Source organism: Cottoperca gobio, chromosome 15 (assembly GCF_900634415.1).
Source record: "Cottoperca gobio chromosome 15, fCotGob3.1, whole genome shotgun sequence".
NCBI lineage: Eukaryota > Metazoa > Chordata > Actinopteri > Perciformes > Bovichtidae > Cottoperca > Cottoperca gobio.
In genome coordinates this window covers 12,957,528-12,984,383 of record NC_041369.1, presented here as the reverse complement: position 1 = coordinate 12,984,383, position 26,856 = coordinate 12,957,528, and the positions used below count along the sequence as shown (strand labels likewise).

Below are 26,856 nucleotides of genomic sequence, written 5' to 3'. Positions count from 1 at the left end.
AATTGAACAAGAGGCACAGAGACCCCGTAGAGTGCCACCCTTGATGTGCAGTGCCTCTAGAATCCATTTTCAAACTACATCCTTGGACTAGTGGGATAAGTTGCAATTGACATTTTGCGCCAGACTTCAGAAACAAGCCTGGCTTTCATGCTGCTGTTTGAACACTGGGGAAATCACTTGCAAAGGTCACTGAGCCCATTTCCTTTCTTTCCTCCCCATGCATCTAAAGACCTGTAACAGCCCCTTTCAACTGCACTTCACTTACTGGCAGACATATTCAAATTTCTATATAGGAAGTGAAAGAAAGGTATAGGTAACCAAAGAGCAAAAAGGGGATGAGAAAGCACATTTTATTACAGCTTTTTCTTGTTTAACCACGGTTGCTGTAACAAACAACTTCCCGTCTTCAAATAAAGGACATTCTGTTATTTTTATTTGCATTAAAACTGTGCAGTGACTCTTCTTTAACAGTGATTACATGAGTAAAGCTGCATATCAAACCCTAGGACTGCTTTACTTATTCAAATGCCCTTTGCCCTTTTAAAACGTAAGACTACTACATGTCTCCGAAGTCCTTCTTCCCCATCCCACAGGTGGTCCAAAGAGAAAATACCCCTCTGCTCCACAAACGTCTGGAACAGGTGCAGTCCACCACCTACACCAAAGTAGTGTGATTTGGTGGCAAGGTAGACCAGTCCATCTGACGCCAGCAGTTTGCAGAGGGTCTCGTGTAGCGCTGGGTAGTATGCAGCGTTGTAGATAGTCTCTGAGGTGAATATAATGTCATATTTGGGTATTGGGTCTTCCTTCTTAACCAAAGCAAGAAACGTGCACCAGTCACCGGAGAAAAAACGACACTTGGCTAGTAATGGGGGCTTGGACAGGTCTGCAGCTCTTTTCTTAGGTGGTGGGTTGCCATCGTTTACCTCACGTTTGTCTTCCACGTTCTTTTCACAACCATCTTCCTCCTTGACCCGCCCTTCTTTGTCATCTTCACTGCCTACTTCATCCTCCTCTTGGCAGTTTAGCATCACATTTGGCACTGTGAGCTGTTCAATAACTGTACTGTTATAATCTTGGAAGTGGACCTGTGTGGCTCCTCTCCGCAGAGCCAATATCCCCAACAGCCCGGCGCCACAGCCCAAATCCAAAACCGCCTTCCCCCCAAAGGTCTCTCCGTCTTTCTCAATCAGCTCCAGAAGGTCGTAAGTGCACTCCCACACCTTCAACCCTCCCTCGTACACGCCAGAGATGAGATCAGACCTCTGCTCCGCAGTGCGAGAAAGGATTTTCTCCCTGTCCTCTCTCTCCGAGGCCGTCTTTTCAAAAACGGTCTCGTTGAGGAAATGAAGAGGAGGAAGAGTTCCTATGGTAACCGTTTCAGTGACAGCGTCCCTAAGGATGAACTGTGGGTCAGACAGTTGAAGGTGCTCTATGGCCTCTTTTACTCGCTCTGCTGGTTTGGTATCATCCGCCATCTGAAAAACACAAAAACAACAAATGTATTCCATCAGCTACGTGTGTCTGACGAACATATGACTACAGTAGGATGGGCGATATGGCCAAAATCTTCTTTTACGATATAACATGTTTCTGGTAATTCAATAATTAAATAGTCTATATGAAATAACCCCATGGTAAAGCCTATTTTTGTATAATCCTAGGATTTAATTACTGGACAAATGAAAAGCACAAAGTATTTTCTCATTGAATTAGGAACTTTTGTGCAAAATGAACAGTTGCAAGTGAAATTATATATTTAAGAACAATTCCATCTATACACAGACTGTTTAAATTCATGCACACAAATACAGCGTAATCAGATTAAGACAATCGTTTTATTTAACTGGAGTTTGTTAATGAAGGTGAGCTGATCTAAAGTGTGATGTGAAAACAAAGCGGAATCTTCAAATGATATTCCCTCAAAATATTCACATCAGAGTTTCTGAGAAATATGAGTTAGTATGTGGTTATTATCAATTTAAACAACGCAATTGTTTATCACGATTTGTCCATCGTGTCCAGATTTAAATGATCATGGTCTTTATAGGAATTTCCAAGGTCGGAAGTATGCCTTGTTGTGTGTTTTGGAAAGAAACAAAATGAACACTGTTCATGTTTTATTAAAACAATTCAAATGAAATATTAAAGCAGTCATTTATACAACAATACCTCACGTACTTACTTTCATACTTTATTATTTTTAATTCTTACTAACCAATATAAGAAGTGGTCACGTTGAAACTCTGCTTTGGAGGCTTTGATAACTACATTGAAATGGGTTCAAATTAGTTCACAACTCCAAGTTTCAGTTAACATAGCTCACGTGACTTCTGCTGGTGAAATTAATGTTGTGAGGTCAGACGTAAGCACTTGGATTTAAACAAATCTATAACACTGCTGTGTCTGATTAGATGTCAATTGGTTTACAATGACGCTACAGGCTGTCCACCTTATTGTGTTTGATTCTATATTCATTTATTAGTTACATATTACTTTGACCTCTATAAAAATGGGCTCTACTAATTAAGACTAGTTGACTGGCTCATGAACTTCGTCATGAGACTGTTACAAATCACTCATGTGATTCACTGTGTGACTGAAACACTGTTTGAAAATGTCATGATTGCATTGGGTTGTCAAACTGTGTTGCGCTCTGATGGGTGTGCATTGGTAGTCACACCCACCAATCGCAACAGTTTAGATTAAAAAAAATGCTTCCCTCTGCTCTTTGATTTTAGACATTACACTAATAACTCTATCATCAGCATGAATGTATGATTTCCATTATGACTTTTTATTGTGATGCCTCCGCCCTGTGACGTCAAGGATCATTGGTAAGGAGCTTGTCAACCTACGCTCTCTAGTGGATGCACACATAACTTTCATTTCCATTTTCAATGTTAATTGTGATGGAATCATACAGTGGAAATTATGAGGGTGAGGGTCAGTTTTCTGGTTTATACAAGAGCATCGTTCCCTGTATGAATTATAACAGAAGAAAAGTCTATAGTCTTCATAGTTGGTTAAATCTCAAAGTTATCTATTCAATCCTTAGATTGGAACTCTCGTCTGTAAAGTTAAATATATAAAAATAAAAATGATCTGTCATTATTACAGGTAAACACCACATTAATTCATCTAAATTGACATAACGGAAACTTTCTTAAACCTATTTTGATAACTATTTTAGGAATTATTTTTCTTCCTTATGGGTGTCTTTACCTGCTGCTGATCAGTTTTGACCAGATGGGTTTTAGTCATCTCATTAACTTTTTTATTACATAAAATAGAAGTTTACTAAATTGGGTTATTAACCCCTTAAATCTAAACTTATTTGTGCATAATTAAACAAGTAGTACATACCATGAGGTGGTAGTATGTGGACCTTAGGTTAAGATTGTTCTTAATAATTCATTTTAATGAGCTATTATTTATAAACGTATATTTTTGCGGTTTTTTGCTTTTGTGCTGTCCTTGATCTCCTACTATCGTTTGCATTGCTATAGATGTGGATACAATGTTGATGTTGTACAGTAAATACAGTTGTTATTAAAAAAGAAGACAGATCTAAGCCTAGTGCCTTACCACGAGCGAAGGTCCTGTTCTCCCACTCACTGCCCTCCCAACACTCATAAACTTGTACACATCACTATATGCACATATTCTATCTTTCTTTTAATAACGACCATACATGCCAGCAGGTCGATTAGCAGAAGTTCAAAGTTTGAGTAGTTAACCTCAAACACAACGTTTGTAAGATAACGTTACTCACAGATTTAACAGCAGTGTCTTTTTTTCCTTTTTGCAATTCATTTTCATCCTCGACTTCCGGGTTTGTTGTTTGTGCAGGAACGTCGAAGTTAAAACAAAATGACATGGTGACTGTCAACACTGCACACAGCTAACGTTAGCTTGAGGTTTGAAAATTGGTATCCCCGCTTACTGCTGGAGGCTCCACATGGCGAGCAAGTGTATTTTAGCAGAGCAGCTGCGTGAAACAACTACAAATCCCAAAAGTCTGAGAATCATAGTAACCGACACCTAGCTTGGTACATTTCTTAAGTAAATAAATCGTTTCAAATCAAGTGTTATTAGGTTTAGAGGCATATAAAATAAGAAATGTAAGCATATAAATGTATATTTCTCAAGGAACCATCCATGTCTAAAATGTCGTAATTAATTCCTGACTCAGAATACCAAGATGCCTTTCGGCGTGATTCTGGCGCACGCGCACTAACTCCGGATCAGGATGAGATCTGTTAACTGTCACAGAATGTGGCAATAATCTCGTTTTTGCTTTCCTTTTGAAAATGTCGACAGGAGGAGTGGATTCGGCATTTTTCTTGCTTTCATAGAACAGTGAGTATTCTCTAAAATACATTTTAAATGTTATTAAGAACGCATCACACAGCGGTATGGAAAAGGAAACACTGTGACATCCAAACAAAAGGGATTTGGGAGCGGTAGGATTATGTGAGACAGTTTACAGCAAAATGTATTATGGATAAATTACATGTTAACGCTTTCATGAGGCGATAGTTTAGCTATTAGCCTTGTAATGGTCTTTGAATCATAGCCTAGCATTGCCTGATGTTGTGAAGCTGAATGCTGCTGCTGACTAAAGTCAACTCCACTTCAGACCACTGCCCCCCTCTCTCCCAACCTAAGGTGGCTTCAGGTGGCTTCAGGTGGCTGCTCCCACCTCCACCCAGACTCCACCCTGTCTGCACCCTGTCTGGAATGCAGCAAAGCGACAAGGCTTTTGCTGCATTTAACAGCCAGCTCTTTTTCATACATGTTCGTTTGATTACCTCTATATTTCTAGATTATCCGCAAACGAATGCTCTGGCTCGTTCATCCAGCTACACTGGGGTACAGAGTGGTCAGGTACACTCAGATATAGCGAGTTATAAAAACAACTCCACTAACAAAAAGTCCAAGTTGACTGGCTTGCAAATTCAGCGTTTGGTAAGTTTGATATGATACACTGCATTACAGCATTACAGATGTGCCGATCTACAGAAAGTTAATTGCCAACTACTCTCAATTAATTGTTTTAATAATTTCTCAAGCTAAAATGCCACATATTGTCTGTTTACAGGTTCTGATTTGTAAGTAGGACTGTTTTTCTGTCTTAAGTGTACAGTCTACACTTATTCATTTTGGGTTTCGCATTATTTGTTGTTATCTTGGATTTTTCTACATTTTATTGTCCAAACATTTAAATGATTCATCGAGAAACATATTTATCAGATGATGCGATATTAATTGCAGCTCTACACTGGATTGTTAGTCGAAATTACTTTTCATGTCCTTTTTGTTATAGATGGATGTATGTGTTATAGTTTTTATTTTTATTGTTTCTTTATTTTCTTCGTAGGTGCGTGCATATTACAGATGCAGAATGCGGTGGTGTCCCAGCTCTGGGTTCCACCTGCTGCGGTGTGTGCGGATAAGATCTTGTACCAAGAGAAGAAGGAACACATTGCCATTGTGGATTAGGGAAATATGGGCTTACATTAGACTTCTGGTGCAGTCCTTTTACTTTAACTCCCTCACAGACTCAGATGTGGTGTTCGACTCGTTCTTTGAACCACTGTTTTGGACTGTGGATTATGTCACCCGCTGGTTTGGCACGGTTAGTGTGTGTTTGTCTGTGTGCTTTAATTAGTTACAGGGAGTTTTTAAGTTTTTCTCTGAAGAAAGTTCTCTGTGGGTGTCCCCTCTCTTTGTCCTACAGGTGTTTGTTTTTATGGTGGTGCTACTGACGAGCTCCGTCTTGGCGATATCCTACCTGATCCTACTGCCTATGGTGTTCCGCACATACTCCACTGCATGGATTGTTTGGCATGTTTGTTATGGACATTGGAACCTTGTCATGATTGTTTTCAATTACTACAAAGCAACCACGACTGCCCCTGGGTACCCCCCTACAGTAAGATATCAACTACACTTTTCTGCAGAATCACAAGTAGTTTCACTAACATGGGGTTGAATTATACTCGCATTTAGTAATGCAACAACGTCTTCTTTCAATCAGGAAAAAAATGACAGTCCATTTGTGTCAGTCTGCAAAAAATGCATCATTCCCAAACCAGCAAGAACACACCACTGTGGTATCTGCAACAGGTGAGTCAATGCTGTTTTTCTTCTGTTCAACTGAGTTGTTGGTGGAAAAAAGACCTTAGTGCTTTGAGTTTCTAACTTCCGACATCGTAACACAGCTAATGGAGGTTAACAAAAGATCTGTCCTTGACTTAATATGTTCGTAGTTGAGATACTGAGGATTTATTCAACTAATTTAATTTGAATACATTTAATAGTTTAATAGATTTAATGAAGAATCTGTGAAATTGTTGCATTAATATTTTCTTTTTCCTTTGCAGATGCATTCTGCGAATGGATCATCATTGTCGTATCCTTTGTGATAACATTATTTAAAACATTATTTAAAACATTTAAAACATGAATGTGACTATGGTTTTCTTTAATGTCAGCGTCTCAGCCTGGTTGAATAACTGTGTGGGCTATTTAAACCATCGCTACTTCTTCAACTTCTGCCTCTTCATGACCGTGGGCTGTGTCTACTGTAGCATCAGTGGCAGAAATTTGTTCCTGGATGCATACAATGCCATTGAGGTGAGACACTCCGACTAACACTGTTGTCCTGCTTGGCGTTTTGTTCTTGCAGGGCTTGTTCGGTATTAGGTATTGGTCTGTTACTTTTCCTCCATGTCTGATGTCTTTCTCTGTGGGGCTTAACTGTTCCTTACTGACACTGCCTTCTTTCTGTCTTCAACACTCTGGTTTGTGTATGCGGGCTGTTCCATTAGCGCTTTAAGCATTTGGATGTGGAAAAGTCGGGGGTACCAGTAACGGGGATGGGACTCCTCATAGGGCTTCTCCCTCCTGGCCAGGTACAGTCTCAAATGTACACACAATTAACATGATAAAGCTTATGTGATTTTTATTTTCTGTTGGAAAGGAAATATGTGCTTATTTTTTTTTTTTTTATGTCAAGACCAACTATCAGACACCTGCACCTCCTTACACCTTTAAGGATAAGATGATTAATAAGAGCATCATCTACATGTGGGTGCTTACCAGGTAAAATATGCATTTCATGTTACCACTTGCCATACATAGACACTTTCTGTATTTTAGTGTGTTCACACTTTGAAAAAGGACACAAAAGTATGCTCAAACATATTAGTGTGCATACTAACTCCAGTGAGATGTTAGCGCGTGCTGTTGATTGACACATTTGTTGCACAATGCAATGCACAAAGGAAATGGTGCACGGTCACGGCTGCAATACAAAGCTGTGGATAGTTGATCTCAGAAAATAAGCAAATGTGTGAAATGTTTGTTAAATGTGATTGATACGTCTGTATTACTTCCTGGTAGTATCAAGTAAATTAATTTATTTCATGTCAACTCAGTGTGTAGTTTAGAATTGGGAAATGGCGTTTGTCCTGCGTTATCTTGGCAGCGGATCAAATAAAACTTGTTTTGGTTTTTTAGCACTGTGGCAGTCGCCCTGGGAGCTCTGACCGTTTGGCATTCAGTTCTCATATCCAGAGGAGAGACCAGCATCGAAAGACACACTAACAGACAAGAAGCAGAACGGTTGGCAAAGCAAGGACGGGTGAGCATGTTAAATATTTTAAATGTCAAAATCATTCAGGTTGTGATAAGTTGATGAGCCACAAACCCTCAATTAAATTAAACTAGATTAAACTCTCTCGGTTTAAATAGCAGTGACACTACTAGTTTTTTTTAATGCTCCTTTTCTTTTTCTTGAACTGCTCTGCCAGGTTTACAAAAACCCTTTCAACTATGGCAGGCTCAATAACTGGAAAGTCTTCTTTGGCGTAAAGAAGAGAAGGTGTGTCTGATTATTTTCTGTTAGCCATTCAGCATCGATGCTCAACATGCTACCTTTTCCTTCTTGTAACCTGTTCTGCTTTATCTTTTGTCTCTAGCCACTGGCTGACACGTGTTCTCCTTCCCTCTGGACACACCCCACCTGGGGATGGTTTGACATGGGACGCCTTCCCAGTTAAAAAGGACGCAATACCTGTATGACAGACTCTACTCAGGCATACTTGTAGTCACATATCAGCAGTTTTTGCTGTGTCCAACCCCCTATGGTCATTTGATCTGGTTGGCTTAAAGGATCCCTGCATGGTGGCTCCATACAACTGAAGGAATGGCATGATGTCATCCTCCAATACCTCAAAAATGGGCAGTGGCATTGCTCGTGGTTTGACGGATAACATTTTTCACCGGTGGAAAGGCAAGGTATCATGGATGGTTTGTTCTCTGCTGTGTTTTACAAACCGGTCTTACTCGACTCTGAGAATTGTGAAAACGGCAGAATCACGACAATGTTTTATTTATCTGTATTTTGTACCTGTTAAGTTAATAAATCTTTATAAAATGCTTTACTTAAACAATTGCATACAGTGAATATTCCGTTATTGCTAATGTTGCACATTCATTATTACACATAGACAGAGCGCATTTTTGTGAACTAACTGTCAACTATAGTATTCAGGTATTCAGTATATTGTTATATTACATTTATTACATTACATTACATTACAGGTCATTTAGCAGACTCACAGTGAACTAACTACAGGGACAGTCTCCCTGGAGCAACTCTGGGTTAAGTACCTGGTATTGAACTCACAACCATCTGGTGTTCTGTTTGGAAGGCGTACCACTAGGCCATCACCACCTTGTTGCTACAGAATCACTTAACAACACTGAGCTGACAAACCACAGCTCCAGTGTTATGTCACAGTGCTGCTTACGCAGACAGACCCAGAGACATGCTGCTAGTCAGAGTCAATTGAGATGCAGACTTGTTTTTGCAGATTCATATGAAAGTATTACATCAGGAACGAGCCGTACAAATGCACAAAGATGAGAGCAAATGAGTAAGAGGAGATCTGAAAATGTTTCCTCTAATTTTAGCAAAATCCTGCTGGCATTACAATGATACCCAGGGAGTATATTTGCATTGTATGCCTTTGGTAAGGTGATGCAAGAGAAAGAGATTGGCAGATATAGGGAGAAGAGATTAATGGAGGGTAACTGACTTCAGTCTGTTTCCAACCCTCTTCTTCACCCTGCCACTGCTCATCACATCCCCCACTCTGTCTGAAACAGACGACACACACACACACACACACACACACACACTCACACACTCACACACTCACACTCACACTCACACTCACACATACACGTACACGTACACACACTGGTCAGTATTCAATCTCCCAGCAGATGTCACTGTTCAACATGTCAAGTTTAGTTAGAAGCTGTGAGGTATGTTTGGAAGATAAAGATAATTGACAGTAATAATAATTTAAAAAATATTATTAATCCTGCAATTTTTTTAATAATTACTATAATAGGGAAACAACAATAGCAAACAATAGAAATATTAAAAGTGCATACTATTTCTTATTTTTTTACCATTTTGGTTGTGCTTGCATGGACAGCCAGAGGGACATGCTGTGGTGAATGCTTGGCATAGATTTATAGTGGCCTTCCGAAGGTAAGGCTAAACATAATCTATATGATGAAAATATATCCTTACATTCATTACATGCTCTTATTTCTAGATGATGAAAAGCCTCTACTCACTCTTGAACAAGTTCAGCGGTTTCATGAAGGCCTAGATCAAGTGACGCACATTCAACTGGCTACAGAGTGACTTTTCCTCATTTTTATTGAGTGTACATTATTCTTACACCCTCAAACAATGTTATCCTACATACATATACTATAAATGCATGTGGATCTATCAATGGATAGGATTTATAGAGCTAACTGATTTTTTGTGTTAATATTACATTTTTCCCAGAGAATTAGATCAAACATAATCCAATATACATCAATATATATATATCCATAGCCTTCATACAAGAATAATCTACCTGAACTGACATATTGGTTTATGATATATATATTATATATAATATATATATATAATATATATACAATATATAATATATATATATTATATATAATAAATATATATATATATAATATCTAATAAATATATATATATATTTATTTATTTAATAAATACTTCCACCTTGTAATGCCTGATAATGGGTTTACAAACATATAACAACAATGACTCCTAACATTTATTTTACATTTTTGTTTATCACCAAGTTTATCGTCAGGACTGTTTTTATTATTTAAACATTCTGCTTGTTTGCAGACATTATTTCTAATCGCTTTATTATTCTGGAGGGGTCATTTCCCAGTTTCCGCTTTTATTCTGATGAGATTGAAGCTGAAGCAGGAGAGAAGAATTGGTCGCGCATGCGTGCTGACTGATAAGGATTTAACTCTAGATCAGTGCAAACGGATTGTGCGGATGATCTGCGTTCATTATGTTTCGGGGGGAATACGGAAATTGATTGCGGTTTTGTTTATTTGTTTATTTTTGGAGAAGCTGTTAAGATTGTCTTGAGGCTCTGAAGGGCCTGACTGGTCACCAGCCCGTCAGCTGCTCCCACTTTGAGTGTGCTGTCAACCTGCTGACTCGCATCTCCTGCTGATCGTCGCGTCAGAGTGATAACTTCACTTGGAAGCAAGTTTGGATGTGGCAAGCAAACTGCAGACGGATGCATAATTTAGCAGACTGGATTTCCGGTAGGCAAAAATGAATCACATGTTTGTTTTTAAAAAATACTGATATGGCAGAACGCCTGTGACTAAGAAGACTGCAAATTAAATCCCATCGTAAGTATCCTACATGCTAACTTACAAACAGATAACATAAATTGTAATAGTAGCCTGCATAAAACATTTGATTAAATATGTGAATGGAAAATCGGAGCAACGGCGAGGTTCAGGCGCGTGCCCCCATCAGCTGGCAGTACACGTGACGTAAACATCGCAGGTTGTCTGACCTCACTGGAACAAGGAATGCTGAGTTTTCATTATTCCCTGGTGATGCTTTTCTTATAGGCACTTTACTTCAAATGATATATTTCTTATCCAACGTGATCACATATGCATTTTAAAGCATTTATATGGTAAATGTTCTATAGACTGATGATTTTTCTCATTGGTGTGGATTGTAGGGACAGTGATGGGAGGCTGTGTGGGGAGGAGTAGGATGGATGGACAAGGGAGTGCCCGAAGCTCGACAAGAAGCAAAAAACGTGGAGGTAAGAAGCTGGAACATGTTGGACTGCATCCTATGTTTGTGAATGCATTAGAAACACTGCTCACATTAGTAGATGCTGTCCTTGGGAGTAAACTAGTTTCTATACATTTAGATTTGCAGAGAGTGCTGTTACAAGTGAGATTATAAAGTGGTGACAATATGAGTTTGAGAGAGCCTGCAAATATTCTTAAAGGCCCAGCTCTGTTACATTAAATTAGATTATTATGTTATTAAAGCTAGATGGAAATTGCTTCCGTGGTGAAGCATTAAAATGCAAGTGTTAGACAGCTCACGTCCTCTGATACACCAGACACATAATTATATCAGTCACATTGTCAGAACCAGTACAATGCTGCAATTTTCATGAGAAAGATGAATCATTAACAATCCATGTATTTATGACAAAATGCAGGTTGGGGGTAGGATTCTGAGCTACACCCTTGTTGCATTGACATATTTCTCACTCTGAGAGCTGACTGTCTCAGGTGTTAAATCTTTAGGTCTCATGGCTTAGTCATGTGTCTAATCTCTGCTGCGGCCCTGTGCTGAAAAGACAGTGTTTTATATAAGCGCTGGTCAATCCATTCCTTGTGGAAAAAACGCGGCTGTGCACTCAGCTGGATTGCCATGCATTATGTATGGAGCAGCAGCAGCAGCCATGGCCTGCACAGAGAGTTTTCAAAGTGTGACCTACTTGGTGCATGATTTGCCTTCAAAATATATTTACATGACCTCACAGATTATGTTCACAGGCTTCTACTTTTTTAAGTTTGCAAACACAGAAGGCCTCTCTATGATGTATCATATAACTATTGCAGACACTTGATGAAGGAAAAAGAAATCACTGTTGTTGGAAGTTTGCAGTACTGCAGTAGCTTCACCTTCAAACTGTAACAGTCTAACAAGGGTTTATTGTGTGATAATAGGTTTAGCATGTTGCCTTTGGGTATTTCGATCCTGTCTCTTAATAGAGCTGATAGGATTAGAGAGAAGCTGCCTTCTGGCTAGGACACTCAACTTTACGTCTTTCTGTAAGCTGATCTTGCGATATTTTAGGGTTGCAAAGTATCTGTTACTAGAAGAGAAAGAAGTGAAAGGGAGTGTGGTCATTTTTAAGCTTCAGGGCACTTGAGCTTTGGATCGGAGTCTGCACATCGTGTCAACAAGACCAGGTGGTTGTCTCTTCAATTGATCCGCGTGTTGCAACGAGCTGGTTGGACACAGCAGGGCTGTCCTCAGAGTAAGAGCAGTTATGGGAGTACCAAATTCCAGGGAATACAACTACTATCACGCTCCACACACACCCTTTAGGATTTTGCTGAAAAGTAAGTATAGATGTTTGTGTGGGTTGAAAGAAATGCTTTCATGTTTTCTGTCTTCCATGTGTGCGCTGTGTTTACACTGTGCTGTGCTGTCGTTTTTCATGCAATAATGGCAGAAAATGCTGTTTTCAGCCTCTCAAATATGGACATGTCAAAATAAATGTTATATATCATATTAAACTGAATATCTTTTGGTTTTGGACTGACAAACCAAGACATTTAAAGACATCGCCTTGGACTATGAGAGCCTGGAATGGACCTTTTTATAGACCAAATGATTAATTGAGAAAATAAATGGCAGATTAATCGAGTAAGCATGTGTCCATTAATCCATTTGTGCTGTTGATACGCACCATGCCAAACACTGAAATACTACTAGTAATAAAATAGTAAAAATGGTGCAGCAATAATAATAGCCCCAAAATAACACTTATTTTTTAGGTAGATTTTTAGTTGGTAGTTTTATCCATTAGAAATGTTTAAGCTTGAGGAAAACAAACTTGTTTAAACTTAGATTCCAGGCAACTCGGCTTACAGACTTCAAAGCTGAGCTCTCTGTTACGCTGCACTGTACACTAACAGTCACTGACGTACTACAGCAAGGGGGTGGATAAAACATTCTTCAAATAAAGCTCAAAACCAAACCGGAAAGGTACTCGCTGTAACGTTATGTTACTGTACAACCAGGACATGTTTTGTTCGACGTGTGCTGTGCTGTGGGAACAGGTCTGTTCTTTCAAACCTCATGGCTTAAAAAAGTCCCATGAACCCACTGAACTCCAAACTAGGAATGGGTTTTTTTCTCATATTGTTTCTCAATGTATTTCAGAAAACTTGATCATTTCTCTGACTTTGTTTATATTTCTGGAAGTCATTTGTCCTCACACAACAACAACAACAACAACAACAACAACAACTCCTCAGCAACTTTACAGCTGCCTGTCAACAAAAACAAAAGTAGACACGAAGACTGAAGATCGATGTTAATGCAAGATGGGTACAAATGATGTAATATTAGTGAACAATACATCTCACAGATGAATATAGCACTTACTTTCTCTTGTACTCATGGCTTTGAAACTGATAAATGCATAAAGTGCAACTGATACAATGTGGAAATGGTGTACTTCTGAATGAATAGTATGCAAGAAAAACCCCTTACATAAATCCTCACAGGGTCATGGTGTCACTTTTGTCATTATATGGGGTCCTGCATTGTTAATGACAGAACATCCTTTAAATATGTACATATAGATAGAAAGCTCATGCCAAACTTAATTAACAGATGTACACATTTATTCTTGTTATGAAACATTTTGCGTCAGAATACGTATTTGACCAAAGTAAGGCCTAGTCTGGAGAAGTGATGATTGATTTGTAGAAGCTTTATTTCCGTGTGCTTGTTGTGTTCGACTCTGAGCTTTCATTGGCCAGAGAGTCCTCATCTCTCCAACCAATGCCTTATGTGATAGGGCCAGATAAATCCTGTTATGTAGAACCTGATTACTGCCTATAATCCACTGACGAGTGCATGGCAGTGCACATGTATGCGTTACTAGCCACTGCAGTAATCCCCAGCACTATAAATAATCACTTTGTTTTTCTCCCTCTGTGAATCAAATGGACTTTCTTGGTATGCTGGTACAGTGGATATGACGTATATGCCAGGATAGAAACACCTGCAGTGTCAAAGAGCAGTAGCATGCATAATGGTACTTAGCTTTACTAGCCTCTAAATTAAATATTGTTTCATATCACAGACTCAAGGGGGTGTACACATTGTGCATTTTCAAAGGTTGTTTTTACCTTCAGGGTGGGAGTCTCAAGATAAGTCTTTTTGTCCTTGTCTGACCTCACTGGTGTTTACATAACCAAGTGTACATAAAACAATAAAGTGATATTATGTTTGAAGCATTTGTATTGCATTTATAATGTATCTTGTATTATATATTGGGACAACATTTGTTTGTTCTTCTCATAATAATGTGGTTCTTTTCAGTGATGATGCTCTTAAGTTTAAAGAGATAGACCATTTCAAATATTTTTGTTTTGCTGTCATTTATTTTGTCCTAAATGTTATCTGTTTTGTAACATATTTGAACTAAACAAAATATTTCTTCACACTCCCTTGTGCCTGTAATGGTTAAGAGATCAGCAATTCTTACAACAGTTGTGGCCTGAGCCAACTTGGCAACCATCTACACACTAAGCCGATTTCTCAGAGCTTCACTACCTGATACTTTGATCACATTGAACACTGTTTCCATTTTTCTTTCAGGACGCAATGAGCCCCTCAAGAAGGAGCATCCGAAGTGGAAGAGTGAGTACCCGATGACAGAGGGCCAGCTGAGGAGTAAAAGGGATGAGTTTTGGGACACGGCTCCTGCCTTTGATGGAAGGAAAGAGATCTGGGACGCACTTAGAGCAGCAGCCCTGGCTGCAGAGTGCAATGACCTGGAGCTAGCACAGGCTATAGTGGACGGAGCCTGCATTACTCTACCACACGGTATGAAACCACTCACACAAACACACGTGCCCTCTCAGATATAGAAATATTCTTTATCCAGCTATCAATTGTAAGCTGTAAATGTCCTGGAACTTCCTGTTCAAATACATAAACTCACTGTAATAATTCTCAAAATGTCAAAGGACAGTTTGCAGAATCCCATGCATCAGTTGTTCAGAGATTACTGCTGTAATAGTTGCATAATAGTGGCAGTGCTTCATGACCGCTGTGAATGGATTGGTGCACAGAAAGCCATGTCAGAGTTCAGTGGAAAAAAACACTGTTTGTGCATATTTCTCTACTCACTCACAAGATTACTGATGTAAGTAAATATAATGTAGATCTGATGGTGTCATACTTCCCCTGGTTTACAGGAGTAGACAAGGGGTTTATGTATCAAGGATGCAATGAGTTTCTGTTACAGGTAGAAAGATTTTTGGTTGTTAATTTAGTCCCTTTGTTCCTCTGCAGGCTCTCTCACAGAAAGCTACGATGAACTGGGCAACCGCTACCAGCTCCCAGCCTACACTTTAGTCCCGCCTGTCAACCTCATATCTGAAACGTCCAGTGAGTGCAAAGTCTCTGACTCCACACAAAAACAAGCTCAACCCCCTCCGTGCAGACAAGAGTTCCAGCTGCGGGTGCGATTGTCATCAGGTAAGAAACACTGAGCATGACCTACAATGTTATGTATACTATGACCTTTAAAGTTACAGAACTACATGCAGCTTGCATGCATATGAAATGTCATCGCATTACAGTGTCTCACAGCTTATTCAGAAATTTGTGTCAACTCTATTTATACTTTGTGGTGTTCTTAGGAAAGGATGTGCGTCTGACAGCCAGCATGGCGGACTCCATCGCTGAGCTAAAAAAACAATTGGAAGAACAGGAAGAAATTGAAGTGACTCGCCAGAGGTGGTTCTTTTCTGGGAAGCTCCTGACTGACAAGACTCGCCTTCAAGATGCCAAGATCCAGAAGGACTTTGTCGTCCAAGTGATTGTCAATATAAACCCTCCATTCATAGCTAACTGAGGAAAGAGACAGTAGGCTATGAAAATAAGAAAAATATAAAGGTGCCACAGAGGGGGGCAGGAGTAGGAGTAGGGCTTGAAATTATTTTCCAGTTGGCACAGCAGTGGAACTTTGTGTACATTTTTATATAAGAAATTATTGCTTTTATATTGCTCCTTTTTGTATCTTTTCCTTTTTTCCAAATGAAGTAAGAATATTGAAAAGCACTGAAACACTTTAGATTAAAATTAGTGTCCTAAAATACAAATCCCAGTGTCTGTCTGTCTGTCTGCCTGCCTGTCTGTCTGTCTGTCTGTCTGTCTGTCTGTCTGTCTGTCTGCCTGCCTGTCTGTCTGCCTGTCTGTCTCACTGTCTGTCTGTTTGTGTGGACATCAACTCTATATTTTAAACGGGTCCTCCTCGTCGTGTGTGTTTGTACTTGTGCTTAAACTGAATATTGTTCATCTTGGGCCGGGGTCCAAATAAGGAAAATACATTCCCCCTTTTATTTTTAAAATTTTATTTTTTAAGATTTCTGTCATGTGATTTGAAAAAAAAGAAAAATGTAAATATCAGTTTCCGTATGTGTTGTTTGGTCATGTGCACACAACATTTTCAATTTACAACTGTATATTTTTAAGAAAGACACCGAAGGCAACGAAGGCACCTTTATAAAAGGTAATAGAAGATGATCAGGTTTGTTTTTTATTTCATCACTCCAAACAAAATACTGAAGTCTTATGTACAATATGATGCTCACTGTACTTGAATAACTTATCAATAAATATTGTGAATTTAAAATAATTCTCCTTTTTAGTATTAATAGGTACCACAAGTCTCTAAAGTTAGAACTTATCCTAAAGCAAGTCATAACTAGAGGTATCTGGGGAGTTGCAATCTATCTATCTATCTATGTGGAAAAATAAACATTGTATGTCATGTTGTTGCCTGTAATCGTGTCAACCCCTGTATTTTTTTAGCACAAGGAGAAATTACAAAACAAGACAGGAATTTAGAATACAAAGTTGAAGGATAGAATTCAATCAACAATTGTGGAAATGATGCTACAGCACAAAATTGGACACAAACAATAAACAATAGAGGTACAAGTATACTGAAAATCAAGAGAGAGAAAAAGATAATAGAAAACAAGCAACACCAAAAGATTTGATTAGATAAAGAGCACAACAGAGCGACAATAAACAAGCAAGGACTGATATATAGATGTGTACAATTGTGTAGCCTTTAATTATTGTTTTAGTTGACATGAAGTTTGATGTTTGTTTTGTACTAAACAGCGTCATCTATTGGCAAAATATAAACAAGGCCAGGTCAGACACGTGAATACACTCGTTACGTCATTTGGTAAGCGACAGCGTCATCTGGAGCTGCATACAGTTTGGAGTAACGTGATTATTTTCAACCCCGAAAATGGTCAAATCGGGGAAACTTCGGTCTGGGACTGGGTCGAAACTCAAACGGTGGAAAAAGGGACACAGTAGCGACTCAAACCCGCAGACGAGTCGTTATCGGGAGGCTGCTAAAAGCCGCTTCTTCAGCCGACCCACCGGTAAGCCTCCCATTAACGTTACACGTGGGTCCGTGGCTCGTGCTAACTTTAGCTAGCGTCAGCCATTTAACTTGCAACTTGCAGCCCAAACTAACTTTATATGCTGCGCCATTAAATGTTCCTCAATAAAGTTGCCAGCGGACAACCTTACTCTATATCTTTCTGTCTTTTACCTTTGGTCAGCTGAAATAACGTGTCAGTCAGTTTAGTCTTCGGGTTTACATGATAACTGCTGTGTATGTTTGTTCATGAGAGAGACATTGTTTAACTGTCGATAAATTAAGATTACTGTTCATTATTGCTGATGTCATACAGGAATCACCCTGAAATGGGCAGTATTGACAAAAATAGTACAAAGACTTTGTAAGTATTTGGCCAGAGACGGACATGTTTACTATGGTTTACTGCATTTATTATTGTACATCAACTCATATTCTTATTTATACTATTCGGGCATTTAAACACTTAATCATACATCCCATGTTCAGCAATAATATCTACACTGTTATAAATAGTAGTAGACATATTTCTTATTAGGATTTATTTTCACCATATTTATTGTTAGTGTAGTATAATACAAACATGTTTTACATACTTAGTTCTATTTATTTTTAGGTTTTGTCTGTATATTTATTTATTTATTTATTTATATATATATATATATATATATATATATATTATATTTATATTTATATTTATTTATTCTAGAATGGGGAAACTGTAACGTAACCCAATTTCCCCCTGGGGATTAATAAAGTATTTCTGATTTAGTTGTCTAAACTGTGCCCCAGCATATTAGACTATAAATGTATTTAAGGTTTACTCGTAAAGTTTGGACTTTCAGCTTTAATTTAAAGGTGTGCACATCCACTGCATGTTTATGATAATTAATCATTTGGATTGTCTTAAAATGTGGCCGTTAAATATAAAAAAGGTGTGTGCATGTGGAAACCCTGTGTTAGGATGGCTTCCGATTGAGTTATGTGGAGGTCGGCTTAATGTAATGATGTGCCTCTTCATCTTTTTCCCCACAGAAAAGAGCGATCTAACAGTTGATGCTCTTAAGCTACACAATGATCTGCAGGCAGGTCCGCTGGAGCTCGGCGGCCGTAAAGATGCCTGTATGGAAGAGGAGCCAGATCAGGCGTTTTCAGATAGGACCTCGGGTACCTTCCTCAGCGGCCTTTCCGACTGCTCCAACTTGACCTTCAGAAAGGTGCAGCGATACTGGGAGTCCAATTCAGCTGCTCACAAAGAGGTAGGCATTACACTGAAGGTAAATCATTTATTCCCAAAACCCCATTAATAAATAGCTTTATACAGTTATTTAAAAAATGCAAAACTGTGGTTTTGTTGTAGTCAAATTGCCCTTTTGAATTAGGAGCAAAAGCTAGAAAATTAAGGGAAGCTCTGAGAAGTTGTTGATGACATTTCTAGGAGTTGATGCAAGAATACTGGCACTACTAACAAATATATACTTGGAAATCCAAGACGCTGAGTTTTCCTGTCGCTGTAACTTTGTGTGCTGATTGTTCCCCAGATCTGTGCAGTATTGGCAGCTGTTACTGAGGTGATCCGTAGTCAAGGCGGGAAGGAGACTGAAACAGAGTACTTTGCTGCTTTGGTGAGGGCTGCCTTTAAAAATAAATAAAAAGTTTGTTTATATTACCAAATAACAGTTGAAAGGTATAAGTGAACCATGGTGTGGTCTGAAAATGCAGCATGCATGTGCTTTTTGTAGATGACCACCCTGGAGGTTGTGGATTCAACAGAGTCGCAGGCTGCAGTGGCGTACCTCCTCAACCTCGTCATGAAACGGTTGGACTTCCACAACTTTTGTCGCCAAAACAAAACTCCTATTCACATCAAGGCTGATTTTAGATTTCAAATGTCTTTCAACTGATTGGCGTATTGTGTTCTCCAGGGTTCCTGCTCCAGTGCTCATGTCTAAGTTCTCGGACACCACCAAGGCTCTGATGGACATCATGTCTAAACAGGCCACGTCTGAGGCTGCCTCGGCTCTTAGATGGGTGAGTAGACTTGTCTGTGTTTGGCTTTTTATTGTTCACTGTTGAAAACGGCGGCATTGATTGAGTTTGTCATTTTTTGCATCTGTAGATCCTGTCATGCCTGGCCACTTTGTTGAGGAAGCAGGATGCATCTGTCTGGACTTACCCGTCTACTCTTCAGGCCTACCACGGCCTTCTCAGCTTCACAGTGCACAGCAAGCCTAAGGTCTGTCTCACCAGCCTGCTAGTAACTGCATCAGAAGTAAAACATGTTGAATGAGTCATGTCAAAAATCTTTTTGTAAGTTTAATTTCATGTCCACTTTTTCACCTATTAGGTCCGTAAAGCAGCACAGCAAGGCGTTTGCGCCATTCTCAGAGGTAGCGACTTCCTGTTTAGAGAGAATGCCCCAACCCATCACCCTGCTGCAGGGACCACCGCCAAGTTTTGCATGAAAGAAATGGAACAGGCAGGAGGTAAGAACTATGTTTTGTCTTACCATGGGAAGGTGAATGGTTTATAAGATTTTGTGGTTGTCCAAAGAGTTGTAGTTTTATGTTTATTTCTTTTCCCTTCAGGCAGCAAAGAGGACACCACCACACTTCATGTGCTGGGTCTTCTGAAGGAGTTGATGGGGGCGTTTCCTCTGGGAGCGGTCAAGTCCTGTTGTGAGACTCTGCTGCGAGTGATGACACTCAGCCATGTGGTGAGACCACAGAAACATTTTCATGTTCATCTACTTGGAAACTCAAACAAGGTTTTTAACATGACTTCATTGTTCTGGCTGTAGCTGGTGACGGCGAGTGCCATGCAGGCCTTTCATAGGCTGTTCAGCGGGAAGCCAAATGCTTCAACACTCTCACCAGAACTCAACGCACAGGTCATCACGGTGAGAGAATACAAACAAAACAAATGTGCCAAAATCATAACGCAAAATGTGGTGTGAAGGCTAATACGCCGTTTCTTCTTCTCAGGCTCTGTATGACTTCCTGCCCAGTGAGAGCGACCTGCAGCCTCTGCTGGCTTGGCTCGCTGTCATGGAGAAGGCACATGTTCACTTGGCGAGGTAATAAATGGTGTTTTCTCACAACAGCATAATGCATCCTTACTTGTAATCCTTTTAATTGAGTGTTTCCTAGTCAGATTGGCCAGGTGGCTCAACAGTTTGTGTGTCTTTGTGTAGTTTGCAGAGTTCTCTGAGTTTGGGTCACCTCCCCCGCCTCTTCTCTGCTGCCATGTCCTGCATGTTGTCTCCTCATACACAGGTGGTTTCTGCAGCCTCCACTACATTAAAGGTAAATGCATTATCCTTCCATATTGAGTAACTCAAGTTGACAGTTTTTCTTGTCCAGAATGCGAGGCTCTTTGTATTTCTGGATTATAATTGAAGTCTGCAAAAATCATTAAATCCTTCTAACTAAGGAAATTTAACAAAAAGTTGGTTTAATTGTATACGTGTGTGTAGCGTCCTAATTGACAAGTTAATCATGTTTATCCGTTTCAGACTTTGTTGACTGAATGTGTTGCCCCTCGCATGGAGGAAATGGGCACGATCACTGCCACAGCCTCTGCGGGGAACCCCTTCTATGTCTGCAAAATGTTTCGGTAAGCTCCCTAGTCTCAGTCTTTTCCCCTTTTTTCTCTGTAGAGACTACATGTAAATCCTCATCGTGAGAATTGTGCCCTGTGTGTTTCAGTATCGTCGAAGAAGGATTATCCTATCGTTTCCATGCCTCCTGGCCATTTGTGCTGCAGATCCTGGGTTGCTTCTATCGAGCTACAGGGAAACAGGCTCACCCCATCACGACCAAGGTATAGCCACAACAGTTTGTAGATCACTATATGAGTAGAGAAGGATAAAACTTTGTTTGAGTCTGATTTGTTGTGTCCCGAACAGTCCCTGCAGTCTCTGGCGGACCTGCGCTCCACTCCTCATTTCCCCTTCAGTGGTGAGTTGGACCTGGCAGTAGGAGGAGCTGTAGAGAGCATGGGGCCTGAAGTTGTGCTGGGTGCTGTGCCGCTCAACATCACCGGCTTTGAGTAAGTGTAGATACACTGGACACGTGCATGCTGTGGAGCAGTTGTCTTGTCATTATAGTGGTTTAACTGACTGTGGGTTTCTTTTCCCACCAGGGATGACTTGGAGTTCCCACGCAGCTGGCTGATCCCGGTCATACGGGATCACGTGAAGAACACTCACCTCGGGTTCTTTGGTTCTTATTTCCTCCCTCTGGCCTCTACGCTCAAGCAGAGAGGTAAACATACGTGTGATTTTCTACTTCAGGGTCGGGTGACTTGACTGGCTGGGTTTACTTTATTGCGTATTAACGGATGACTTTGTTTTTGTGTCGCAGCTGAAGAATTGGAGCAAGCAGGGCAGAAACTTGAGGCCAAAGTCTACCAGACATTACAGACGCAGGTAGCTCTACGCTGACTTAACTTTGATGGATTGAGAGTAAAAAGTTCCAGTGACTGAGTTGTTAAGAAGTGCACGTCTGTATAATTTTATTTCAGATTTGGACCATGCTTCCTGGTTTCTGTACATGTCCTGTGGACCTGCTGGCATCATTCAAAGGCATTGCCCGCACGCTCGGTATGGTTATTAATGAACGGCCAGACCTGAGGCTCACAGTGTGCCAGGCTCTACGCACTATTGTCAACAAGAGCTGCTCCACTGGTAGGAAGACGCACGTGTTAACAGAGAGAGACAACACATTAAAAACTACCTACTCTTGAATCAAATCATTCCAATCCCTTTTTGTGTCTGCTTTATGTCTGTAGAGGAAGAAAAGGTTGAAGTTGGCCGCTTCTCCAAGAACTTCCTGCCCATCCTTTTCAACGTGTACGGCCAGCAGCCTACAGCTGGAGAGTCCAGCACCTACAGGATGGCCGTGCTCGACACCATCAAGGTCTACTTAACCGTCACAGAGAGCCAGGTCGGTTAACTTTGCGCACATTCGGCTGCACAACGTTCTCACTGTGGAGCAGTGACGAAGCACTTCATGTTTGGTTACGTGTGAGGAAAATTGCATGTTGTCTTCTTTGAGAAAGAAATGACCATTTGTATTGTCTGTCCTGTCGTGGGCCACATTTTGTGTATCACTTATCAAAAACAATCATCCTCAGATGGTCTGCACGTTCCTAGAAAAAGCCACAGACAGATTGGGCAGTACCGACACCACGGAGTTCACACGGTAGGACATGACTATGGATATATTGCTATAGACTAATTTTACCTTATCGGTTCATTATATATTTTCCAATAGAGTGAATATCGGTATACTTACTTTCACCTCTACCTCACAGGCTGTCAATGATGGACCTTGTAGTTGCCATGGCTCCCGCCGTCGATGAGGTCACCATGACTAAAACCTTTGAGCTAATCAAGCCATATTTGGAGGTACGGGTATACAGAGTGCTTAAATGCCCTGTCCAGTTTTTAGTTTAAAGCTTTTAAACCTAAATATATTCCTTTTTGGTATGTTTATTTCCAGGTCAAAGAACCAGGCATGCAGAAGAAGGCGTACCGTGTGCTGGAGGAGATGTGCGGAGGAGAGAGAGAAGAGTGCAGATCGTTTGTCGTAGCTAATCTGGAAACACTCAAAGCCGTCCTGCTCGACACTCTGAAAAAGGCCTCCTCGCCAGCAAAGAGGGTGAGACTGCTGTGTAGAGAGCAATACAAATCAAGCTAACTTTAGATGGCATTGCATGTCTGTATGTACGGCACTGTCTGATTTGTATCTCTCTACTTGTATTGCTCTTTCTCAGCCTAGACTGAAGTGTCTGATCCACATTGTGAAAAGGCTCAATGAGGAACACAAAGACTTTATCCCAGCCCTGCTGCCAGAGGTACAGACACACACGAGTGCTGACAAACAAACCAACACAGTTCTGATATGTTTCATTCTCATGATGATGTTTTCTCTCTGTCAGGTGATTATATGCACCAAGGAAGTGTCTGTTGGTGCGCGCAAGAATGCCTACAATCTGCTGGTGGAAATAGGAAATGCATTTGTCCGTTTCTGTGGGAACGAAAAAGGTAACACACCCGTCTTCCTTCCATGTTGTCTGTACAGATGCAAGTTTCTCATAGTGGCCATTTGGTTTAAATGACTAATTAAATAAAACATCTGACTCTGATCCAGATGCCATGGAGCAGTATTTGATGTTGGTGTACGCAGGACTCACAGGCTCCGTCACCATGATCACCTGTACTGTGTTGGCACTAACTCGACTGGTGTTTGAGTATAAAGGTAGGCTCGCTGACTTTCCACAACTTCCGGTTGGTTTTTTCAAAGCTTATGTTTGTGGACCGGGTTCAGTCTGGTTCCTTTTCTTCCCCAGACGCGATAGATGTGAACACCAGGGAGCAGCTGCTGCACAACATCTGTCTGCTGCTGTCGTCTCGTACCAGAGAGATAGTCAAAGCCGCCTTAAGCTTCATCAAGGTCATCCTCTTCATCATGGACCCCAAGATGCTGGCATCACATGCCACTGTCATGGTAGGAATTGATATTATAGATACTCTCGTTCCCTATAAGAGACAGTTGTGCCCTGATTTACAGATGTAACTCTGTGTTCAGATGCAGGGAGTTGGGAGCATTAAGGACGACGTGAGGAGGCACTTCAGAACAAAACTGAAGAACATCTTCACTAAATTCATCAGAAAGTTTGGGTGAGATATTATTATTATTATTATGTCAGTAAATCACTTTTACTTCAACAAAGAACAAGCAAAATGGAAATTATATTTGATCATCTGGGATGCATCTGATTTGTTTAAAAGAAAAGTCAGTTTGTCTGCTAGCAGGGAACCAAAACACGACTGATTAAAGCACAGTCCAGTGAAATTATTAGAAGATGTAAGCAATATTATTGCCAACATTAACAAATGGTTGCTTTGTTTAATATTGGCACCAGCTGTTGGCCATATATTCAGGCATTTGCATGCAGCCAGTTCTGCTCTGGATGTCTCGTTTAGAGACATTTATAACACAACTCCATCACTTCTATATGTCAGTGTCATGTTCTCTGTGTATTGTTGTGTCTGATTATCTGCTGCATTTCCAGTTTTGAGCTGGTGAAGAGCATGCTACCCGCAGAACACCACAAGGTGCTTGCAAACATCCGCAAGGCCGATGCCCGCATCAAGAGGAAGAGACAGGCCGCAGAGCAGCATGACGACTCCGACAGCGAAAATGAGGAACCTAAAACAAAGAGCCAAAGGTACACCACTGTTTCCCCACACAGCTCTGCCATCTCTCGTACAGTTACCCTTTTTCCTTTGCTTGAAAACCTTCTGTCTTCCCCTCTCTAGTATTGAGGACATCCTTGCAGAGTCGGACAGTGATTTGTCAGAGAATGAAGGAAAGGCTCGTAATGCTTATAAGAAAGGAGGCAAACCGCAGAAGGCGCGGGCCTGGCTCAAAGAAGGGGAGGAAGATGACCCCCTTAACTTCCTGGATCCCAAGGTTTCCCAGAGAGTGATGGGTAATATATTTAGTTTTCCTTAGTTTGCATTTTTGATTTGTCAAGCCAAAAAAAAAGCTTACTATATCCTGTTGTGTTTTTTGTTGTTCATAGCCACCAACCCAGCGCTGAAAAAGAGCGCCAAGGTTGAGCACGGTTTCAAGGTGACATCAGACGGACGGCTGATCATCAGAGAGGATGACGAGGACGATGGAAAAGACAAAGGTAGGTGGAGTCAGTCATCCAACAGCCTTGTACATTGCTTTCTGTCTGAACAGGCTGCGGCAATAACCCATTACGTGTCCCACAGATGAGGGAGAGATGAAAGATATCCTAGAAGAGGCTGGAGTCAAGAGTGTGAGTACTTGTGACACATTTTGTAGCGTTGCTGTAGACTATTTTACTGCTGTTTTTATTTTATTTTTATTTTTATTTATTTTTATCCCCTTCAGAAAAAGTTACAGAAAAGGAAGTTCCAAGATGATGACCACATGGACATTGAACCCCAGCTGAAATATAAAGGTAGGACTGGTACCAAACACAGCCTGTGCATAAAGGGGATTACATTAACAATTGCTTTAACATTTGGGCAGGCTCTGGAGTGACAACAGGTCATGTCAATAACAAATTGTGATATGGACTAAGTAGCACATTTCTTTTTTTTCTCAGCTGGGGGCTCAGGCATCCACAGACCCCTGAGAGGAAGGGAAGACACCGGGGCGGAATACAAGTCAAAGGTGAGCTCAACAGCATGCAGAAACACACACTGCAGGTGCTGCTGGTTTAGAAACTATCATTCTGAGTGTCTCTTCTCTCATTCTACATCTCAGAAAGGAAAAGGAGACGTGAAGAAAACAGGAAAGCTTGATCCTTACGCTTACATCCCTCTGAAGAAGGCTCAGCTCAATCGCAGGTAACTATTGTAGAATTTCAATAATTCCTCACAAGGAATTTATTTCTATTAGATTATCAGACGCTGACATGTTTTTATTCCTTGTGCGTTCTCAGGAAGCGGGCCAAACTGCAGGGCCAGTTTAAGGGCATGGTGAGAGGAGCCCAGAAGGGGGCGCTGTCTGGAAAGAAAATGCTGAAGAATAAGAGGAAAGCCTGAAGAACATTATTTTATTACTCATTGGACTTTAAATGCGGTGGGTGTGTGTGTTCATAAACATACTCAAATGTAGACATGCACTTGGGATGTTTGTTTGTGTGTGTGTGTCTGCATTTCTGACAGACTCATCGAAGGTGAATCCAGTTTGTTTTTAAACTGTTCCATCTCTCAAAGCTCATAAAATGCTCTGACGTCCTGTAGCTGTGAGGGCCTTTAGCTGTCAAAAAAAATCAGTCCACTGTAATCTGTTGTTTAAGCATCAGAAAAACCTCAGATTTCGGTAAACACAAATGTATTTATGTATGAACATTGATATGTACACAGACGATAAGACTGGTTTGGGAAGACTTGATGTGTTATTTGATCACTTGAGGGTTCTGTAGACTTCTAGCTCATTAACAGTGATCAAGACTGTTAATGGATGCATTTAAGATGATTTTAAATTAAAATGCAAGCAGTTTTAAACGGTTCCTTCTTTAATAATTTTCTTTATCAGAAACCCAGTTATCTCCAGCCTGCGGTTAGTTTTTCATGTGGCGTTGTGCCTTCAAAGCGGCTCCTTAAAGACATTGAGAGAGAGAAGCTGTAGGTTGTTGTTGTGCAGGGTCAGTGAACATACCATTAGCTTTGTGTGATTCGTTTTCCCGG

At 40.4% G+C, this 26,856-nt stretch overlaps 4 protein-coding genes across 7 annotated transcripts; 3 read left to right on the top strand and 1 right to left on the bottom strand.

Moving 5' to 3' along the window:
* Positions 1 to 329: 329 nt before the first annotated feature.
* mettl18 (methyltransferase 18, RPL3 N3-histidine) lies at positions 330 to 4,234 on the bottom strand. The gene is made up of 2 exons (XM_029450176.1): positions 3,776 to 4,234; positions 330 to 1,478 (listed from the first exon to the last, which is right to left on the bottom strand). The coding sequence occupies exons 1-2, from the start codon at positions 3,878 to 3,880 to the stop codon at positions 522 to 524; spliced, it is 1,062 nt and encodes a 353-aa protein (XP_029306036.1). The 5' UTR covers positions 3,881 to 4,234; the 3' UTR covers positions 330 to 521.
* On the top strand, positions 4,207 to 8,467 carry zdhhc16a (zDHHC palmitoyltransferase 16a). Of its 2 annotated transcripts, XM_029450174.1 has the most exons (12): positions 4,207 to 4,362; positions 4,829 to 4,971; positions 5,384 to 5,641; positions 5,744 to 5,938; positions 6,044 to 6,132; positions 6,390 to 6,418; positions 6,509 to 6,642; positions 6,837 to 6,920; positions 7,025 to 7,110; positions 7,528 to 7,651; positions 7,821 to 7,891; positions 7,989 to 8,467. In XM_029450174.1, the coding sequence occupies exons 3-12, from the start codon at positions 5,408 to 5,410 to the stop codon at positions 8,089 to 8,091; spliced, it is 1,149 nt and encodes a 382-aa protein (XP_029306034.1). In that variant the 5' UTR covers positions 4,207 to 4,362; positions 4,829 to 4,971; positions 5,384 to 5,407; the 3' UTR covers positions 8,092 to 8,467. The 2 variants fall into 2 exon arrangements, with proteins under 2 accessions (XP_029306034.1, XP_029306033.1); XM_029450173.1 differs by lacking the exon at positions 4,829 to 4,971 and having other exon boundaries at positions 4,209 to 4,362.
* A 2,167-nt stretch (positions 8,468 to 10,634) lies between these two features.
* ubtd1a (ubiquitin domain containing 1a) lies at positions 10,635 to 17,006 on the top strand. Of its 3 annotated transcripts, none has more exons than XM_029450590.1 (5): positions 10,635 to 10,686; positions 11,121 to 11,207; positions 14,807 to 15,034; positions 15,506 to 15,691; positions 15,856 to 17,006. In XM_029450590.1, the coding sequence occupies exons 1-5, from the start codon at positions 10,635 to 10,637 to the stop codon at positions 16,068 to 16,070; spliced, it is 768 nt and encodes a 255-aa protein (XP_029306450.1). In that variant the 3' UTR covers positions 16,071 to 17,006. The 3 variants fall into 3 exon arrangements, with proteins under 3 accessions (XP_029306450.1, XP_029306451.1, XP_029306452.1); XM_029450591.1 differs by lacking the exon at positions 10,635 to 10,686 and adding an exon at positions 10,728 to 10,776; XM_029450592.1 differs by lacking the exon at positions 10,635 to 10,686 and adding an exon at positions 10,872 to 10,986.
* Positions 17,007 to 17,393: 387 nt separating this feature from the next.
* On the top strand, positions 17,394 to 26,413 carry rrp12 (ribosomal RNA processing 12 homolog). The gene is made up of 34 exons (XM_029449393.1): positions 17,394 to 17,619; positions 18,654 to 18,877; positions 19,160 to 19,243; positions 19,361 to 19,437; positions 19,544 to 19,649; positions 19,738 to 19,854; positions 19,966 to 20,104; positions 20,207 to 20,334; positions 20,419 to 20,517; positions 20,603 to 20,694; positions 20,812 to 20,923; positions 21,133 to 21,233; positions 21,326 to 21,440; positions 21,526 to 21,668; positions 21,762 to 21,883; positions 21,983 to 22,047; positions 22,143 to 22,305; positions 22,410 to 22,564; positions 22,755 to 22,822; positions 22,935 to 23,028; positions 23,123 to 23,281; positions 23,397 to 23,477; positions 23,562 to 23,667; positions 23,774 to 23,881; positions 23,973 to 24,130; positions 24,212 to 24,303; positions 24,699 to 24,854; positions 24,946 to 25,118; positions 25,212 to 25,322; positions 25,408 to 25,454; positions 25,550 to 25,619; positions 25,767 to 25,834; positions 25,928 to 26,010; positions 26,106 to 26,413. The coding sequence occupies exons 1-34, from the start codon at positions 17,481 to 17,483 to the stop codon at positions 26,206 to 26,208; spliced, it is 3,858 nt and encodes a 1,285-aa protein (XP_029305253.1). The 5' UTR covers positions 17,394 to 17,480; the 3' UTR covers positions 26,209 to 26,413.
* Positions 26,414 to 26,856: the final 443 nt, after the last annotated feature.